Below are 21,979 nucleotides of genomic sequence, written 5' to 3' on the forward strand. Positions count from 1 at the left end.
CTGCACCAGTCGCACTGCCCTAAAACCGGCCCTGGATGAACAGCAAACATCTGAAATAGAATGGTGGAAAGACAGATTCTGGTCTGCTTCAAGCCTACATTAGTCTGGAACCAAAGGTTTTGGCCAAAAACCTAGTTCATTCCAACTTGTGAAGAATTTTGGTGTGAAATTTGACATAACACTTACTATGGAACACCAAATAAAGTATGTGACTAAGAACTGTCTTGGGTTCTGAGGTGTATAAAGAATCTGTTTACGACTCAACAAATAATTGTGAATATAAACATGTTTATTTTGGCAACGCTTCATTATTGCAAAGCTTTGTATCTGAATGTTCCAGCTAAGTTGATATGTAGATTCCATCTGATTCAGAACGCAGAAGCTAGACTTAACTTTCACATTCAGAAATTTGAGTCCACATCACTAGAAGTGGGGAAATTGCACTGGCCTCCAGTTGCTCAAAGAATAAGATTTAAATCACTTTTTCTGGTCCATAAATCACTTTATCATCATGGCAGAAATCCACTTGCAGAAAACGTTGTCTCTTAAAATACTTAACTGCAGTCTGAGATCCAATGGGGTTCTGTCTTCAAAAAGTCAAAATTCTTAAGTATCACTCAAGTAGTCAGAGGTTTCTCTGTTGCACAGGACAGACTGTGGAACAGTTTATGCCTCCTAAAATATGAAAGGAGACACAACCCTCCTAAGGTTCCGTAAACAACTTAAGACAAGACTTTAATCCTGCGCCGAAAGGTCCAGGCCATTACTGTACACCATTTTATTTCCGTTGACAACTGATATTGATATATTTAGTGCCGTGATACCTTTGTGTGATAGCTGGTGCTTAAAAAATAGCAAATACAAAGTGTGCAGAATTATTCAACTGATACTCATGGCACCACAATAAAGCCCAGTGAAAACAAGTAGGTGGAATATTTCCACCAGGTGTTACAAGCCTGGAGGGCGTCTATCTTTTGATTCTATAAGCTTAATATTTCTGTTTACAGCTCTTGATCAGAAGGTTTCTGAAGTATGGACATATGTATTGAATTGTAATAAGGTAATTTCCATAGCACATATATGAGAGAGTAAATAATTATACGGAATGTATCGGTCAGTTTTACTTTTGATGCTTGTACTGACACATACCACACACAATTTAAGGAGCAGACCACGTGGTTGTCTTTCTAGTTTACAAAGATAAGGAGTCGTTTGGATAAGGATGTACCGCACAGGGTCGTTTTCCTGCTCTTTTCCCACTGTCTCTGAAACCGGCAGCAGATACACAGTAATCTACGGTGATCAAACTTCTTCGAATTGCACTGCTATTCTGCACTATTTACATATTTATTTTATTTCATTTATAAAGTTTTATATACCGCGAAGATGATCCCGAGGGATAACAGAGCGCTGTACAATATGAAGGGAGGAAGGACAAAAGCAACATCTATAGCAATATACATGGTATAGGAGGCATGCCTTTCGGAACGGCGCAGGCATGACGACACCATTGTTATGTGTACAGCCCATGCTGCACGTATGGTGTATTCTTTGTATGGTGTAGATGCTTGTCTAGATGTCGTGATTCTGTTTTCAGAGGCACACCAAATCCTCAACTGCTAATGAGGTGGTTAGGAAACATACCCGGTTAGACAGTTCAGAATAAACAACTTATGCCCCTTAGACATGTCCTCTAATATAAGCGTTTTCCTGGGTTCACAACCTGGTGAGAGCACTAGCGATAGAGTTAAGCTCCTTGTAATCTATCATGCTCTGTTGTGAATAAAGACCGCTTCCCTCATTTATGCGACAGTTACGCGTAACGTAAATGAGCTCTGTTGGCCCACAATCTAAAAAGCATGCAGATAATAACGTATGATCATAGTAATGAGCGATTATTTATGTTATTTATTAATTATTAAAAGCACATATTGTTATTGACTCATTCATTGTGTCGCAATTATCGGCAATCTTGATACACAGGTGAACTGAGACATTTTTATGTTCTGTCGTAGAAAGATGCATGAAAACTGTTAGGTTACTAAATCATGACTTTCATACACCATAGTATCTCAAGTGTGAACCTTTTAGCAAGATTAGTGGTAAGACAGAACAATGTGGGTTATATGCCCACAACATCATTACCAAACTATGCCCAATTAATTTTCAGTGAAACACTGTTGATGATGAAAATTGGATCTGAATATAGACACTTACCCTCCACTGGTGAATATAAGTTCATAACCTGGTTTATTAAACTAAAGAACGAAGTATGTGAACCTTGCGACATGAACACTATAGCGACTGTAATCCCAGTCACACACTCTAAAGGCCCTCTTTTGTTTAATTCACAGACTCATAGACAGATAGCATGTGTCCTGACGAAACACGCAAACTAATACTTCCACGTCAAAGCATCAATGATACTCATGGTGTTGTTTTAGTGACCGCACATAAAATGGAGGCAAAAATCCAAGATAGACATTCTCAGCTAACTACTGTTTGACCATTTAGGATTTACAGGGTGGAGTGGAGTGGCTCACTGGTTAGAGGCGGCAGACCCGAAAGCAGAGAACGGCCCGGGACCAGGGTTCAATTCCCGACGCGGCAGGGTCATGGACCAGGGTCAGCGGACTCGATAATTCTCGCCTTGGTGCCTACTCTAACCAGGGATCACACTCGGCAACTCTGGGCATTAGCTTGCCTCATCTCTACAACGGTCCCCCACATTCGCCGGGGATGCCTGGTTTCACCTTGGAGATACCCAGTAGGAACCATCTCACAGGGATAGCCGGGACGGGTTCCCCAGCGGTCTACAGCGCCACAACGCCTCAGGGCAGCAGTGCGCTTTACAAGACCACATTGCATTACATTACATTACATGTGCAATTTCAACAAGATTCAGCTACTCATCATTTTGAGCACTGCACTTTCTGGACTATTGTCGATATTGTGGTATTTTACTCGGTGACATGAATATAGAGCTATTTTGCTTAATTTTGAGAGGCTCTTAATATATACATTTATTTGAAGGTCTGCAAACTGGCTGATTAGTTCAATGCAGGGTAAGTATGTATACTGTACCTATGTAAAACAATCCCACAGAACTGTTGTTAGGTTCTTGGAATGTACCCTTCTTTCGTCCTTTGGTCATAATGGTTAGTCTGTGTTCTATACCACTACATAAGGAAAGCTGCTTTCATTTTTAGACATTCGTATCCCATGTACGAGCATCTATACAGCATGTACTATGAACATGTACCCATTGTTAGTTAAGGAAATAAGAGTCATATTGGAGAGACCTTACCAAATATCTTTTTGTTTTGGAAAAAAGTAGATGGTGTTCCCTGTTGTTTTAAGTCACGTACAGATTCACTTAAGAATCCCTCACAAACCACAGATTCAAATCATGTCTTATCAGCGGAACACTTAGTTAAGCGGAGCCAACTTCAAGAGGTTTCCTACGAGACACCATTTTAAGAGTAGCTGATATTCCAAATGAGGATAATACTGTTTCAGATTCTTTGCCTTTTTGCAGAATCCTAATGACCCAGCTCCTTTTCTGAAGCGATCTATTGTCATTATACTTATATATTAGACTTGGACATACCTACGCTTGATGACTCAAAGAAAGGAAAATATTACTTACTCTGTAAGCATGTATTCGCATCGTGTAGTGTCATAGATTCATATGCTTAGCATACTCCTACCATCTAGTGTTGGGCTTGAGGGTTAGTAAGTTGCTTTTCTTCGAAGAAGTCTTTTGAGTCATAAGGTAATGTGACTCTTCCGATAGTGTGTATTGCAGATGCTCATCTGCTCCTTTGTTAGATTGTTTTTCAGCTCATCAGGTGAGCTTAGGACAGGAACAGTGTAGTGACAGAAAAGATGAGCATTTGAGTAAAGTTAAGATAAGGTTGAGTGTTTTAGTAGAGAAGGGAATACGTCAGCCAGTAGCTTCCTGGAAGGAGAGTGGGTGCATATGAATCTACAGAACTACACGCTATGAATAGATGCTTACTGGGTAAGTAACATATTCCATTCGTAGCATGCGTTGGCCGTAGATACATATGCTTAGCATAGGATGTAAAGTAGTTCTTACGAAAGCGGTGGATAGCTAGGTGTTGACATAGGTGTTTGAAAAAGTATTTGTAATAAAGTTTGACCCACTCTAGCTTGTTGATTAGCTAAGACATCAACACAATAGTGTTTTCTGAATGTATGTGTGGTATTCCATGTAGGTGTTTTACAGATGGCCGCTAAGGGGATGCTTTCTGGAAAAGCCATTGAGACTCGGTTTTTTTGGCATGTGGAGAGAGCTCGTGGAGTTACAGGTAGTGATAGCTTTGCTTTGTGGTAGCAAATTTGAATACATCCTACTATCCATCTTGCGATTCCAGCTGATAGGGGAACATTTTTGGGGGTTTGAAAACGCAACAAAAAGTTGTTGTGTTGTGCGAAAAGTTTTAGTCCTCTCGAAGTAATACATTAATGCTCTTTTAACATAGCGGGTGTGAAGAGCTCTTGCTACTGAATCTGGCTTAGGAAAGAATACTGGTAGTTCAAATGTTTGGTTCGCATGGAAATTACTTTAGTGAGTAACTAAGTTAGTCTAAAATACTAATTTATATGGCTAAATTTGGAAGAAAGTTTCTTCTAAAGTGAACGCTTGAAGTTCACTTATTCGCCTGAGAGATGTGATAGCTACTAAAATTGCTACTTTCCATGTGAGGAACTGTAAATCACATGAAAGCAGCTGTTCAAAGGGTGGTCCCATGAGCCTAGTGAGAACAATATTTAGGTTCCATAACGGTGCTGGTGGGATAGAAGGTGGAATGACTCTTTTTAGTTCTTCCAAAAAAACTTTGATTACTGGAATTTTAAAGAGTGACATGTTTTCTATTTTGCATACAAGTGGCAAGAGCTGCTAAGTGTAGTCTGATAGAGGTATATGCAAGGCCTGCTTGTTGTAAATGAAATAGATAACAATGTTGGTCAGAGTGGTTGGATTTGTTTGGCTAAGCAGTAATGGACAAATCTCTTCCATTTGGCTGCATAACAGGCTCGCGTGGTTGGCAGGCAATCTTGTTTTAGAATGTTCATGTATTCTTGAGGTAGATTGAGGTGTCCAAATTCTAAGACTTCAGGAGCCAAATCATCAGATTGAGCTGTTTTGGAATTGGATGTACGACCTTTTCTTGAGTTAAAATGGCTAGAGAGCCAGTTTCTCGTGTGGCGCCATCAACAGTTGTAGCAGTGTTGTGAATCATTTATGTCGCGCACATGTTGGGGCTTTTAGAATTAGTGTGGGGTATGCTTGTGTTAGCTTTTGAACCACGTAAGGAATTAGTGGGAGAGGGGTAAAAGTGCATGCAAATATCCCTGATCTACTGATCCATAGGGCACTGCCTTTAGATTGTATGCGAGGAAACATGAAAGTAAAATTTTGGCATTTCATGTTCTGTTGTGTTCTGTTGTGTCTGTCTCCGGTGTTTCCCCTGTTGGACATATGAGTGGAGGAGTGTTGTGTCGATCTCCCACTTGTGTACTTGGGGATGCATTCTTCTGAACATATCTGCGAAGTCGCTTTCCATCCCTGGTAGGTATTCTGTTAGGAGGTGGATTCTGTGATATATGGCCCAGTGCCGTATCTGCTCTGCTAGTATGAGAGTTGTATGGAGTGTGTGCCCCCCTGTTTTTTAAAACAATAGATTACGGTCATGTTGTCAGTAAGAATCCGTAATACTTTGTGATGAAGAGGTTGGTGAAAAGCTTTCAGAGCTAATTGAACCACAAGAAGCTCTAGATGATTGATGCGAAAGTGGTTTCGAGTTAGCGACGAGAGATCACATATTGTGAGGTCCTCCATATGTGTAGGTCCCTGGCCAGCTCCCCCTTCTTGATCACTCATTATTTTGGGCCATTGCTGTTTCCCCTGCCTTCTGCCTCACATCTCTGCCCGATGTCTTTCTGGGCTGACTCTTCGTTCCCCTCTCTCCCTCGCTTTGCCACTATCTGCACCATTTCTTTGCTCCTCTCTCACCCTCTTGGTGCTGCTTTTTGTTCCTCTCCAACGCTTGCTGTCTCCTCCCATAACCCTTTCTTTTGGTCTTATGTGTTCAGTCTTCCAATCTACGGTGTAGCCTACACCATTGTTTTCTTTGCAGATTCCCTAAACTACGTCTAACTTCTGTTTTTCTCCTCCAGATTCCCCAACTACTGTTTTTCTTTGCAGATTCTCTAACTTCTGTTATGCTCCTCCAGATTCCCTAAACTATGTTTTTTCTTTGCAGATTCCCTAACTACTGTTTTCCTCCTCCAGGTTCCCTAAGTACTGTCTTTCTTTGCAAATTCCGCAACTACTGTCTTCCTCCTCCAGATTCTCTAACTAGTGTTTTCTTGGCAGATTCACTAAACACGCTCTTTGCCAAACTCACTCGTACTTTTCAGATTCCTCTATTTTTCCAGTGTTATTTGTCCACAGATTCCCGGTTCACACTCACACATGCTCCTCAGTGCAGCCCATCCCCCACCCAGCTGTTCTCCCCTCTTCTGCCTCCCTTTGCACCATGCCCAACACCCTGCCAAGGTAACCTACTTAATGGAAGGCACAGCACCTGCGTTCGTCCGCACCTGGACCATGCCCAGCGCCCAAAATCCTGGCCCCCTGCCCTCCCACCTCCGGGCCCCCGCAACTTTAACTGCCCCCTCGTTGCACTGCCAGACCTTTCAGCTCCCTGCACTTCCCTCCACTGTGCATCACCATCCCTACCACACCAAATTCCCCCCAGTCACCTCCGACTTGGAGCAGACCACTGTCAGCTCATCAACACCCATGCTCTCCACAAACACGCCAGCGAGGTCTGGAATACCATAAACATACTCACTCACTCACTCCGGACTTTGTCTTTCTCACCGAGACCTGGCTCAACTCGGCATCAGCCTAGGTCAGTGCCGCCGCAGTACCCAGCGTATACAAATTAATCCAGCACAACCGCACCAACATTAACGTTGGCTGAATAGCCATCATTCACAAAAAGGACATCAACAGCTCCCCCACCACTGACACCCCCTCACCGATCATGGAGCACATGAACTTTCAAATCAACACCAACAGCAAAACCACTTTAAGAGGCACCCTTGCCTACCAACCGCCAGGCCCGTTATCCTTTTTGCAAAGACTTCACAGATTTCATTGCACCGCTAGTCATCCACTAGGATGTCTTCCTCTTCTAGAGGACCTCAATTTTCATCTGGAGGACCCTCCGACCCCAACACTATCATCCTACTCAAGACCCTAAAGAATCTCAGACTCTCCCAACTAGTAACCAAGCCCATACACACAGCAGGATACACACTGGACCCAATCTTCTACGCCAACTACAAAATCTCCTACAGCCACGCCAGCAAAATAACCTGGTCCAACCACTCCATAGTACACTTCCATATCACCATCACCACTAAGCCCTGGAACAATCTCCCTAGCACCCCCCACAGGAGCTAGAGCAACATATAAGAGGATTTCTGGTCACACACCCTAAACGCAACACTACCTCCCCCCACCACAACACCAAGGTAGCAATCGCAAACTTCAACACCTGGATGTCTCAATTCGCCGAATTAGTAGCCCCCTCAAACCCTCCCGACCCCACAAAACCCACCCACAGGGCCACTTGGTTCACTGACGACTCATCAATACAAACGCAACTGCAAGAAATTAGAAGGGACCTGTGCACCAACAAGACTCATGCCAACAGGGTAACACTAAAAAAAAACTTAAATACCACTCCCAACTAAAAAATGCCAAGAAAGAGGTCCTCAACACCGCCTAAATGCAAGCTTCAATCTCATCAATTCAATTCAATTTGCTTTATTTGATTTTGGTTTAAAATCATAAAAGCGTACAGTTAAAGACAATCATAAAACAAAACATGCAGTAGCACAAATTATGTACAAGTTAAAAAAAAACATATGCCCAGCCTGTGGGAGTAATTTCATTATTGTTTACGAGCTTTTCACAGGATTAGCATTCACAGTTCTACCATTACATCAGATTATCACTTACTAAAAGCAAATTAATAGAACTTTCCATGCTTATAGGTATTGTACATTGATTCGAATCGATTAGAAGCAGAAAAGCTACTACCGTTCAATACACAGACGCTTCTACCCATCGAATAATTATACCCTGTCTTTGGTCTTGTTAGAGGGGGGCATGACACGCTGGGGTAAAAGTCATGTAGATCCCAGGTGGATATAGGGCCATCTCCTTCTTGGGGCTGCCAGGTTTGCAGGTACGGGACAATATGTCTGTTCCTAAATTTGACTAGCACTAAATCACCGGGAATGTCTTTTGGGAGAGAACCTAACCAGCCCACCCTTCTGACACTCACTATTCTTCCATTAAGGTCTGTTGGCAGGGGGTCTATTTTTTGTTAACCAATACATAACCTTGTTTAGTAGGTCTCCTTGTCTTTCGACTTTTCCATAAGTGAGTGCTGGTACTCCCGAAAGGACATACACAAACGGGGCAGCCTCTGGTGGTAAGTGAATATAAGGTGCTTTGTTAAGCTCTGCTCTAGGAGCAGTATACTGCGCTAATAAGGGTTTAGAAGGGATCTTAGCAGCATTTGGGGCTAGTGGCTGAGTTTGAACGTTAATGCTTTGTGTAGTTTGCATAGGGACTTCGGAGGCAGCAGGGGGCTGGGAACGGTTAGGTGTTACAAGGTTTTTAGTGAGTGGCAAGTTGGCCGTAATCATTTCTTCTAGACCCGTCAGCCTGTCCCCTAAAGTGTTTAATTTTTCCACCAACGGCGATGTAAAAGATTTAACCAGTAGTTCAATCTGGGACAGTAAAGCCAATTGGGAGGGAAGTACTAGGTGATCTAATTCTTCTGCAGCCTCCGAGGTTAAGGGGGAATTAGTGGTGGACAATGAGGGGCTTACACACAATCTTTGTAGCTTTGGGTGATTCCCATTGTGTTTATCCCCGTCGTGCTTCCTTTTAACGGATGAGACCTGGGGGAGTGCTATGCCTTGGGTGTTAACTTTTTGAGGTAATAGGGGGGTTCAAGCAGGCAGTAGTTAGGGGATAATGTTACGATACTATTTGCAGGACAGGGTAGAGCACTATTTTGTTCAAATCTTGGTTCCACTGGAACATACCTAGTTTTACACAGAATATTTAATTCCTCTTCCAGTAAGAGGCTTTGCGCAATACCGGCTGTTCGTGAAAGAGAATCTGGGCTTAATATGCTATCTACGGACTTGCGAGAATTATTTTCATCTGTTTCACTAGAAATGGGCAGTATTATCCCGTTTGGGTGGTGGACTTGTGTCCCATGGCACGAACCCCTCTGAGGAATGTCTTTTCTGTTAACCCTGTTACGAGTCATAATGTGGCTTGGTTATGGGTGAGATTTATATGGGTAATACCAAGCAGCGACAAGGTCAGGAAATTTAATGTACAAAAGTTAAAGTCCATTAATACAATCAAATATTAGGTAAACCACAAAGTATGGAGTCCAAGTCTCTTTACCTCCTCTTGTGGAAAAGCCAAGGGGGGTGGACCGTCCCGTCCTCCTCGGGCCTCCTCGGGCCACAGAGGGCCCGCCCTTTGCCCTGGCTTAGCCCGGCGCAGATCCGCTCGCGGTCCCGCGATGCGGGAAACGGGAGACGTTAAATAGTGCCGTGGGTGTGGGGGCGGACCTCCTCTCCGGTCTTCAACGCACGGACTCCTGGACAATGGAGTCCCGTGCAATAGCCAGCAAGCAAGTTCCCACAGGCTATGAACCCCTCCAGGGGCGGCAGGCAGCTCTGGTGACAACGAGCTCTCACGAGCGATGCAGGACCCTAATCTCATCAAAGAACTCTTTAGCATCGTCAAAGAGTTTACTAACCCAGCAGCAATATAGAAGGCAGTCACTCCCTCCCAGGACCTCCGCGAAGCCCTCCCAGAATTCTTCCACAACAAAATAGCAGCTGTATACAGACACTTTGACCCACAACCTCCTCTTGAAACACTCAGCGCACTAAGCACCATCAACAGCAAAATCTCAGTCACCATCTCTACTGGGAACCCCTCACCACGTAGACCACCACCACCCTCACGTGTCCATCCACTTGGGAACCCCTAGGGGCCTCTGACCTCACCACATGTTCAACAAAGGAACCGGTGCCATCATCAGGGAACTCACCCTCATCTTTAACACCTCCATCTCAGAGGCCTGCTTCCCCACCACTTGGAAGCATGCAGAAGTCAAACCTCTTCTAAAAAGCCACCTGCAGATCCAACGGACCTCAAAAATACCCACCCCCTCTTGCTTCTTACTTTCCAAGCTAAAGTTATAGAAAAAGCTATCAGCATGCAACTGACCAACCATCACAAGACCCACAGGCTCCTGGACCCCTTGCTTTTTAACTTCTGCTCACAACCCAGAGACCACCCTCATAGCAGGCACAGATGACATCAAAGTACTCATGGACAAGGGCGAAACCACTGCCCTCATCCTTCACAACCTCTCTGCAGCCTTTGACACCATATCTCACCACACCCTCCTCCTTGACCTCCACCAGATAGGCATCCACGGAGGCCCTCAAATGGATGGCCTCCTTTCTCACAAGAACCTAAAGCATCCACCTCCCACCCTTCGCTTCAGCTCCGAAAAACATTGTCTGTGGAGCCCCACCCTCTTCAATGCCTACATGGAACCCCAGCCACCCTGATCAAATCCCACAACATGATCATATCCTACGCGGACGATACACAATTTATCTTGCCTTACTCCTCAGACCCCACCAACACAAAAGCCAGCTTCCACATGTGCATGACCAACGGAGCCAGCTGGATGCAGAACAAATGCCTCAAACTGAACAGAGTCACAACTGAAGTACTCCCCCTGAGATCACACCTGGGCCAAATGAACTAGGCCTCCTTCAAAGCCCACAGAGCACGCAAAAAACCTAAGCATCATTCTCAACAGCAACCTATCTACGAACAGACAGGAGAACACCTCACCTTCCTTCCACATCATCCACATGGTGAAGAAAATCTTTGAGTGGCTTCCCACAGACACCAGGAACACCATCACCCAGGGCCTCGTCACCAGGCGCCTGGACTACGGCAACACCCTTTATGGAGGGAAAAACACTTATCTCAGAAACAGGCTCCAACTATACAGAATACTGCAGTAGAACTCGTCCTCGACCTCCCGATGACAAACCCACATGTCCCCACACCTCAGAGCTCTACACTGGATCCACATCAAGAAAATACTGCCACGGAGGAGCCAAGATGGCGTCCAGGTCGGACGCGTAGTCCCTCGGCTCCGGGGACCATCGCCTCCTTCTCAACTATCCTGCACCAAGACGGCACACCGCGGAAGCAGACGGGCTCCGACGACCTGTGCCGAAATCCTGAAGCTCGCACTACATCACAAGTGGGCGAACCGTCCGACTGCAGTTTGCGGCCTGCAGCAGCTCCGAGGCCGGGACCTCGAGTGGAAGCTGTGACCGGCTACCAGGCGAACAACATCGGGCTTCAGCGTTTGGGACGACCCGGTCGGAACTCTTTACCGCGCAACGGATGAGCCTGCACCGTACGCCCCACTGGACTGTAGGTACAGAGATGCGTGTGCCTGTCGATTGTGTAAATCACCCGTCCGCATGAGCCCGGATTACTGACTGCCCAGAGACTGCTTGTGCACTTTCCCGCTAATGGCGGGCGGCTCCCGGTTTTTCCGCTCTCTTGATATCGGATGGGGCGGAATCTCTAAGGGATGATGTTTATGGCCATATCCCGGTTCTGCCTGCTGCTCCTTGCCACCCAGTGAACTGATGGCCCTTTGTGTGTAGCCTAGCCCGACTCGTGGCGTCTCTACTGAAGACTATGGAGGGTGTATTGGATTGCAGCCTTGAGATGTCTATGACACAGTGTGGTCGTGGACGTGTGGAGCAGCGGGCCATGTTTGGAGGGGCAAATGGAGATGTGCAGGGCTATGGTGATTTATTGGCGGCTGTTGTTTCCCTTCGCCATGATATCGTGTATTCTGCTCGAGCTCTGGCCAGCAAGGTGGACGGCATAGTGTGTGAACTGAGTCGCTTCAAAATGGCTGACACGCAGGTTCACAGTGACTCTCCTTCCTCCATGTCCGCCAACAACAAGATGGCTGCCCCATGCGATGGAGATGGTTCCGATACCCCAAGTCCTGAGATGTCTTACGCTGTGGATGGTGTTTATCCGGGACGGCGTGCAATCAGGGAATTGCGACCGCGACGGGAGTGCTCTCCTCATGTCATGCCCCCCGTTCCCCGGGGTCCGCTCCAGAAAGGGCTGAACGCTGAGACTTTCTCCCCTGGCCCGGCTACGCCTTACAACACGGGAACTCTGTACTTTGTACCCATCCTGGGATCACTGGATTTGCTTGTGCCTGGTGCGATTAAGTGCTTGTATCGGACTGGCTCTCTCGACTTATCGTTCATGTTCCCCTGGGTTGCCAAGGCTCGCAGTGGTGGACTAGAGAAAACCGGACAGGGATGAACGCTTCTTTTCATAGCTTGGCAGTTTCTTCGTTGCTGACCCGGGCATGTGGGTGGTGTGTTGTTACTCTTGATCGCGCTATGTGCCACCTTTGTGCTTTTAAACTGTTTTGCTCGTAATGCTCAACGTCACCGGACTTTCTATTATGTCCTGTTATTGGACTTATGGGAGGGTGAAGCCGGGGGACGGGTGGTGGGCTCCTCCCCGCCTCTCTTTATTTAATGGGAGTTATAGATTAGGACTCTTTTCTTACTCTCTATATTTCGGGACTCCTTTTGTGGGGCGACAGGCACACTGCTAGGGGGGGTAGGCCGTAGCCAGCTGCAGGGGTGCAGGGTGGGGGGTGGATGGGGGGGGGGGTTTGTTTCTTTCTTTTTGGTTCTATGGGCCTTCTTTTCTTTTTCTTTTTCTTTCTTTTCTGGGTTTAGACGTTTTTCTTATTTGTGGACAGCAGCGATTCTGGCGATTTGTTGCATTGTATATTTATCTATCCTGATCCTACGAGGCTGGAACAATCTTGTTGTTCTGTGATATCCTGATTCTGTCTATCCTTCAGAAAAAACCTTGAAAATTAGACCTCAATGTCTCTGTAATTGATCCTTCGCGCGTTGTCGCGTTGAAATGTACTGCATTTGTGAGCCCCGGGCTCTTCGTTGGGCTGTATGTACGACTTTCTATAAATAAAGGTCTTCCAAAAATTAAAAAAAAAAGAAAATACTGCCACATCAAACTCCTAACCCACAACTACAAAGCCCTCCACAACAAGGGCCCGGCTTACCTCAACCAGAGAGTAAATTTCCGCCAGCCCATGGATTACTCCGCTCCTCCTCACCCACTCCCCCCGTATCTATAGATGCAAAAGTGGGGCCCACTCTTCTACCACCTCACCCTGCACCTGCAATCGGTGACACCCCTACTAGAATTCAGAAGGAGTCTAAAGACATGGCTCTTCAACAAATAACCCAAAGCGGTAAAAAACAACACCCCTCAGCACCTGGAGACCCTCACGGTAGATCTGTCACACTCTATAAATCCCTATTTATTAATGGATTGCCCCCCAACCCTGTAGTGATGCATCTGTTATAATGGTGATTTGCGGAACTGGAACTTTTAAGGGTCGACAAAGCAACAGGTTGTTGCTTTTCCTCACTGCAGAAAGGGATGCGATGACCCTTAGTCTGGTAAGGAATGGAGACCAATTTTCTGCAACATCCGTCTGAGAATTTCCCTGGTGTCCACCAGAGAGTGAAGGTACAAGTCAGCGCAGAACTCTTTCCATTTCACCACTAATGTTTCATTGTGTGGTTAACAGGATTCAGAGGCAATTTGGTAAATTTGTAGGGTGGCCAAACATCTCATTCCCATGTCAGGTTTAACCTTCATTTAACAATATAACGCTACATGTCGTAAATGCAAATTATACACACAAAAAAGGGAGCGACCCCACTTGCCAAGAGACCGGGTACCACAGGTAAAAGAAAGAGAAGACTCTCTTGGGATGAATACAAATCTGCGTTTAACTGAAAATATTCAAACACACAAAGTCAACATTCAGACAGTCTCAAAATTTGCATATACATTACTCTATGAACCCAAAAAACAACTATAATATACATAAGGACAGGGAACTCAAAAATCCATATTAAAAAGCATTAATTTATTAGTATATATTTGTTGCACTTAAAAACGATTTTTTTTCCTATAATTAAAACTTTTGTACAATACATCAATCTAAAAATCAACACATAAGAAACATTGAGAGACAAAAGAAGTGCGGAACAATCCAAACATCAAGACAAGGTTGCTCCAAAAAAAGAATCCACTTAGCACCTTGCATGCTCATGACGAGCTGAGCTCGTCATGAGGCACGGTGCTCATGACGAGCTCAGCCCGTTATGGGCCGTGGAACGCTCAGGTGCGGGGAGAATTCCACTGCTGTGCTGAGCATTCCACGGGAGCCAATGCACCTGTGACGAGCTGAGCTCGTCATGAGCACAGGAGCACTGTAGCTCATGACGAGCTCAGCTCGTCATGAGCATGCGGGAGCTGTGACCGCCCCCACCCCCCCCAGCACAGCGGGGGAATTACCCCCGCAGCAAAGGGGTTAATGGTAATTTCATCAGTCCATTATATTGTATTGTTATTGGACATGAGGAGGTTCCTTGAATACAACCAAATACCAAAAGAAGCGTCGCCGGGTTTTCGTGGCAATAGATTATTAGAACACCACCTTCATCAGTACATTAAAGATATGTCTCTCTTATAGACAATATGTAATTCATGAATCCTAATCAAAAAATAAATACTATCTAAATGCAGATTATACTGGAGATCTTCTTCCTAGTACAAGTATTAGCATTCCCTTTTTAATATTTTACTTTATTTTTAGATTGATTCAAACAGTGTTGTTACAGTTTACAGCTCCTCATTTTATGAAACCTTTTTTTCCAATCAAACATTTGCTTAAAGATTCTTAGTTCCACTGTCAATTCTTCCATAACACTGGATATGATATTTTCGTGCATAAACCAGATTTAGAGACTCATCTAGGTATTATACCACTACAATGCACCACGCCAACTAGCGACCACTACCTCGAAGTTACAACAACACTTTTACCACTGCAAAGGGGTAAGTTACAATGAGGTAAATTATGGCACATTGAAGGGTATTGGTGAATAGCAGTAATAATAGTTTTTTAGGGTTCAGGGATTGGTAGAGTTTAGAGGTAGCGAGGGGCTTTTTGATTCAGGGATGGGTAGTGCATAAGGGTATTAAGGGTTTTTGGGGAGTGTGGGCCCTGTAAATACATAAAAATGATCATTTAGGGATCAGGGATGGGTACTGTGTAGAGGGAGAAATAAGTTTTTAAGGTCCAGGGATGGGTAATTTATGTGGGTAGCAGGGCTTTTGATGGTCAGGGATGGGTAGTTGGAATGGTTAGTAAGTGTTTCTAATGGTTCTGGAATGTGAAGGGTATAGAGGTAGTAAGGGTTTTTAGGGTTCAGGGATGGTTAGTGTATGGGGCAGTATTGGGTTTTAGGATTCATGGATTAGTAGTGCACAGAATCATAAGTGAGTTTTAGGCTCAGGGATGGATACGGTATGGAGTAGTAAACAGTTTTTAGGCTGTGACGAGGGATAATAAGGATATTTTAGGGTTTACAGATATATAGTGTTCAATGTTAATTTGTTTTTTTAAATACATATATGTGTAATGCTTGGTTGCGGTTTTTGTTTTAACGTTAAATGTGGCTGTGACGAATAAGAATGCGTGGTAAAGTGAGTTTGTACCATATATTCCTCATCAACAGAAGCACTCATCCTGCATCACAGCTTTAAAACTTAGGTACATTTTTTTCAAAATCAAAATTGTACCTGAGCATAATGTAGCAGTTTTTCTGTTGCTTCTGGATCTGTGTTCCAGATCAGGGTCTCACAAAGCTGTAGAAGCTCCTTCTCAATATCATCATACACGGGAAGGTTGCCGGCATTCACAATTCCCATATCCATACCAACCTGAATAGAAACATTGCATATCATGATAATTGTTCATTGAGGACATCACACCTGAACATCAACAAGAATTCAAGCTACACATTTGTGAGAGACTGGGTTGTTGGTTGAGAGGAGTGCGAGTCTATTCTTAAGCAACAGTAACAATCTTTGTCAGGATGAACCACAAAATTCACTAAATTAACCTGTGCTTATGGCACAAAAGCAGTTAGGCTTAAATTAGAGGCAATGTGTAAAGTATTTATGCAACACTCAAACAGGAATAAAGTGAAAACACAACACAAGAAAAAATCCACACCAATTTAGAACAAAAGAGTAAAATCAAAAAAATAATTTGACACTAATATAACAACAATCCAATCAGTAGAACCAAATATATGCAACTTTCAAGGTTTCAGGTAAGGATAACGCCTAAAAGCAGGAAGCGCCACTTGAGGCTGCATAGGATGGATACAGGGAAGAGGTTAGTACTACTGAAAAAGTTACCTTCTAAAAGAAGTGGGAAGAGGAGCAGGGAGAGAGTGCGAAAAGTCTACGCAGTATCGCGAAGGGCAGCCAGGGCGTCGCGGACAGTCATCGCTATAGCATGACGATTCTTGCATGTCACACTTTCTATACCAATATAATTGAAAAAGCTAGCAAGAAATCTTAATTCCTTTTAGAAATAATATCTGATTTTACTGGGCTTTGCACCTCTCTTGGAAACAAGCATTTCCCTCTGGTCTCAAGTGAGTTCGTTTTTTGAGGATAAGATTCAGAAAATTCAAGACAATCTAGTAAAAACCTCAAATAATGCTCCCACGAATTTTGAGAATCTACCAATGCCTAGAGCTCAAGACAAACTCCTGCAGTTCATCCCTCCAACGACCATCGGATTGGAAAATCTCTTTTCCAGAAGTAAAACTGGCTCCCCTTTGGATCACATGTCCACTCAAATTAAAAGGTAGGGTACAGCCTTGCCCCTATCTACCAAGAGCTCTTTACCACATCCCTGCATTCAGGGATTGTACCACCTACCTGGAAAAGGGCCAGTGTCATTCCCTTGTTAAAAAAACCTAAGGCCGACCCAAAAATACTCTCAGAAAGCAGACCTATTTCCTTGCTCCCCGGAATCTCAAAGATTATGGAAAAAATTGTTAACACTCAGTTGACATTTTTTTGGGAAACTTCAAAACTCCTCCACCCATCCTGTTGGGCTTCAGGGCTCTACACAATACAGAGACAGCACCTACGTAGATTACTGACTACATTAATTTTACATTGGATGCTGGTCAGAACGCTGCTCTAATCCTGTTAGACCTCTTAGCAGCATTTGACACAATGTTGCATGAGATCCTACTGTGTCGTCTTGCAGACATCAGGATGTAGGGGAAGGCGTTGGCCTGGTTTGGATCCTTTCTGGAACATAGGGAACAAGCTGTTCGGCTTCAGCCATTTTTCTCTGAGGCCAAACATTTAAAATGGTGTGTGCCTCAGGGCTCTACCCTGAGCCCTACACTTTTTATCATATATCTAACCCCCTTGGCCTATCTCATTGAATCCTGGAAGTTCAGTGGGAGGTGTATCATTCAATATCAAGGCTGGCATTTAGGGACTTCTTGGAGAAGGATTGAAGGTATCAGCTTCATGCCTTGTGGTGGAGAAGGCATTGTTCATCTTTGATGCCCAGAACCCTTGTCTTGAGGCTTCTCGGTAGCCAATGTTGGGTCTTAGCGCAGAGCACTCCTTGGGTCAGTGACCGAAGTGGATTGTCTTGGGGCTTGATGCCTATCACCCTCGAAAGCTGTGCTCTGTCTCCATGTGAGACTGTGCAACACAAATGGTCGATCCTCGGGCGGTGGTTGAGTTATGAGCGTCTTTGATGTAGCCCTGGTCCTAGGTGTGAGCCTATTAGGGGCCCCAGCAGTTTTTTAATCCCCCAAATCAGTACCACATGAGGAGAGGATATCTGGACTCTTCAGTCTGACCAGCAGGTAATCCAGATTTGCCTTCCCCTTCATAGTAAGCCCCTCAAGGTCTTTTAATATGAAGACTGATGTTAGCTCTGGATTGCCTTCTTGCTTTTAAGTCTGGCAGGCCAAAAAGTCTGAACCCTGTTGGTTCTGAGGTAAGCAAAGATTACAGAATCTGTGATGGTCCAACCATGGGAACATAATATTGCATTTAGGGCAAAAATTGAAGGACGTGTGCTCCATACCCCACCTTTCCAAAAGTCATTCTCATAAGACTTGATTTAGGTAAATCTAGGGTAGATCCTCTCAATGATGTAGGTCGGAATTCCAGTCACTGGAGTCGAATGGGTAGTGATTGTAGCTTGACTAACCTCAAGCTTAAGAAGAACATCCAAACCCAAGGCAGAAAAAGACAAGGTGAACGTGGGTTTCAAGAAAGAGTCAAGAGTAATCCCAATACTCAAACGTCTTAAAAAAAAACCTACAACTTCTGCCCCCAACACAACACTGCAGGAGTATGCAGAGCATGTAATCAATAGCAGCACATGCTGCAAACCTAGAAATTACTAGGGAGGACCAATCAGGGGGACTGGACCAGGATCTCCAGAAACAAAAGTATTTCACCTATCACAGTGAGGAAATAATGCACCTGTGGCACTGCAGTCCTGCCCACCTACACATATTTGACAATAAGAATCCAAGCACACGTCGAGGTGGTGCAGTCAAAAAGGAGTGCCAACGTTTGTCCTAGAGTGCTGCATAATACTGGCATGATACTGGAATGTGGGGCTGAAAGGGATATGCCCGAAAACAGGGGTAGACTTAGCTTGAAGACCATTGGTGGCAACACCATTATAATGTTTCACAGTCCTAAAGAGAAAACAATATCCTTCCTATTGCTATCGTCAAACCATGCCATGCTCACGTTGTGGGAAAAGGCTGAAGTATCTGGGTATGACATGTAGCTGTTACATTTATTTAAAACAGATTTTATCAAACAGTTAATCAAGACTTCTTACAGTCGGCAATACAAGTACACTATTTTCATACACAGCATTGTGGTTTGCTCATGCCTTCAGATCTTTCCCCCTGCAACGTTGTTTGTCGAGCAGCTTTCAAGTAGGGTGAGTGTTCGTCTTTTCTATCATTAACTGTCATGTATTAACCTGTCCGTCATCTGTGATATCCTAAAGGCACCGAGCGATCAGCTATAGCGCGTTCTCACCTGCTTCTTGCAAGAAGCCATTAACCCCCGCCAGGCATATCATGATGTGTAATGGTCCCTATTTATATCTTATATGTCATTGGGTGGACGATGTCTTGAGTGGGTCGATTTCCCACCTCCGCTCCTAATGTATGCGGCCTGGGTATTCTTTGTTGATCAAACTACACTAGCTCACTCTACATGGTAGGCTGTGGGCGGTAACATCTCTTCCCCAGGTCTCATCTATGGTTGTTGTTAAGTATTGAGAAATTAACCGACAAAATGGTAGCGAAAGAGAGACAACTCTCCTCGGGGGTTGTACTCTGTTTCTTGCATAGTGATTGAATCAGTGTGATCTGTCCCACAACACTGAGAGCACTTTCCTATGATAAATGTGGAGGTGCCAGATGGAGACACACATTAGGCTCAAAACCACTGTTTAGACAATCCATTGAGATGTCTTTAAGAAACAAAATAGCACATAAGAAGCGATACTGATGCCATACGCAGCTGAGGATGTAGGCTTGGGGGGAGGCAACCACATACAATTTGATATCAAAATCCTAATAAAATCACAGAAACTTTAAGAAGGAAATAATGGTATCTTTCACAATACTGCAACGACAAGCGATCTTGCCTAAGCAAGGGCAATCACACTGTGCAAGTATATATTGTAATCCTGGTTAAATTCCCGTTAATCACAAACATGATCGTGCACCACCTGAGGTACTCTCAAAAGCCAAGACTGAGCTCATATCTCCACGTCCAGCATGGGTTAGTGCCGGGAGCAGACACAATGAAATATATTATTATGGCCACTACTTTGCATGTTTCTGCAGTTCAGAAAACACGAATTGCCATGATCCTACTTAATCATGAAAAAGCTTTTTATATGGTAAACCTAGTGAGAGCTTCACTCTCAGTTTTAGATTGGGAGGTAATTTTAAAAACTGATTAAAGTGTTGTATCCTTGACCCATGTTTGATTGATGGGCATCTACTCCTCCTTACTTCCAGTTACCTCCAACAGAGTACATGCTAAGGAAGTCCCCGTTTGGAGACTCCTTTCAATTGAACACTAGGAGTCTTCGATCAATATGGTTAAGAAAAACAACAGATACTTCTTATCAACAGCAACAATAAGGCAATATGGGCAGCTTTTTCAAAAGCTAGTATCAGACACCACTGTAAAGTGCTGCTCAGATAAACATTTTTAGTTACCAGAAAATATGAAGCTAAAACGGCAGTGCAGCGAAGTTTTCTATTGCATCAGTCTGACACCACTCAGAGTCCCTTTCACTAAATCTAACTTTAGAAGGCATACAATTTGGCAACAGGAAAGGCAGAAACTACATAAATCAGTCTTTTGAACCTTTTATATCATGCTCGTTTTCCAAATGGTCCAAGAGAGTGGGCATGGGCAATAATTACTACACAAGTTGACATTCTTTATTTTTATTGCTGAATGAGGTTTCATCTTGCTTTTCTACCTTCTACATTACATACCGCGATTTCCTTACATCTTATGGTTTAAACTTGAATCTCTGATACTGCTCAAAGCCTGCCAGGCAAGAATAATGATCTTGCATTGTCACTATTTCATTTTCACTTTTTACGAGAAAAAAAACGCTTGTAAATCTTATTGTTTTTTCATATTTGAGATGATGGGAGAAGGAGAAAACTGAAATCTAAGATTCAGGCAGGGCTGTATTTTATGTACCCATTGCCCCATAAAGGCTGCTAGAAAAGTCTCTGACTCCGAAATACCACAGAGTCAATACCACATTATAGTGATCCATTATTCTTATGTAATTAATGAGCTGGAAACAACCAGACCATGAATCACAAATCTCTACAACAAGCTTGTTAATAAGCAATTGTTTATGGAAGGGACATCAGACAGTCTTCAAGCACCTACCTTAATGGAATGATAAAGAAAAACACCATGCATAGCTTCTCGAATGGCCTCCATTCCTCGAAAAGAGAATGACAAATTGGAGAGTCCACCACTGACTTTGGCTCCAGGAAGTGTCTCCTAAGGTAGCAATAAGGAAATCATTTTATAATATTTCATAGTTACACAGTAAAAAAAAAACACTGAATAATTGAAGCATGGATACGTTTCCTTGAAGTGTTATATGAATCTTTTTATTTTAACTTTATGACGCTGAACAATACACTACTTATCTAGACTATAAATGTCCTTTTCATAATTATTTCAGACACGAAAAACATGCACACTTACAAACCAAGTGACAAAATATATCAACTAAGTAAGATTTACTCACTGGAGGACTATTGTTGAACCTGGTTCAATATCAGAGTACCTCAAAAGGAATACCACGTTTTTTAGTAAGATTTTACATGGTGGCAACATGCCTATGCTATCCTTGCTAGAGGCCACTGCATCTTGTGGCCATGCAATACCATATCTTTTATAGTATCACTGATAAGAATTAAGGAGCAGTCCTGCTTAGAGACCCACTGGAAAAATGATTTGAGTGGATCAACAAAGAGAATTAACATTACTACTAAAGTCGTCTTTTTTCTCCCACTATATACACTCCATCTATTCGAAAGCTTGACCAAATGCTGGGCAAACTATTCACTGAAAAATTGTTTAGGCAAAACAACCTATGCCTCAAACATGCAATTTTAGAGGGCAGAGTATGTACAGAATAGGCTAGATTACCTTTTAGAATGAAATCAATAGGCAAATCATAACAATGAATACAGATGGTGCTTTTAATGAATGCTTTAAAAACCCACA

At 43.7% G+C, this 21,979-nt stretch overlaps 1 protein-coding gene across 1 annotated transcript in view; it reads right to left on the reverse strand.

The window, feature by feature from the left end:
* The window catches only part of MTR (5-methyltetrahydrofolate-homocysteine methyltransferase), a 585,842-nt gene that overhangs the window by 238,248 nt on the left and 325,615 nt on the right, over positions 1–21,979 (reverse strand). Inside the window, exons 17-18 of the mRNA XM_086926839.1 lie at positions 21,128–21,244; positions 15,917–16,057 (exon numbers count right to left, since the gene is read on the reverse strand). Coding sequence (XP_086782965.1) covers positions 15,917–16,057; positions 21,128–21,244 — 258 coding nt within the window. The remainder of the gene's footprint in view (positions 1–15,916; positions 16,058–21,127; positions 21,245–21,979) is intronic.

This window comes from Lissotriton vulgaris, chromosome 6 (assembly GCF_964263255.1).
Source record: "Lissotriton vulgaris chromosome 6, aLisVul1.2, whole genome shotgun sequence".
In the NCBI taxonomy this organism is placed as follows: Eukaryota; Metazoa; Chordata; class Amphibia; order Caudata; family Salamandridae; genus Lissotriton; species Lissotriton vulgaris.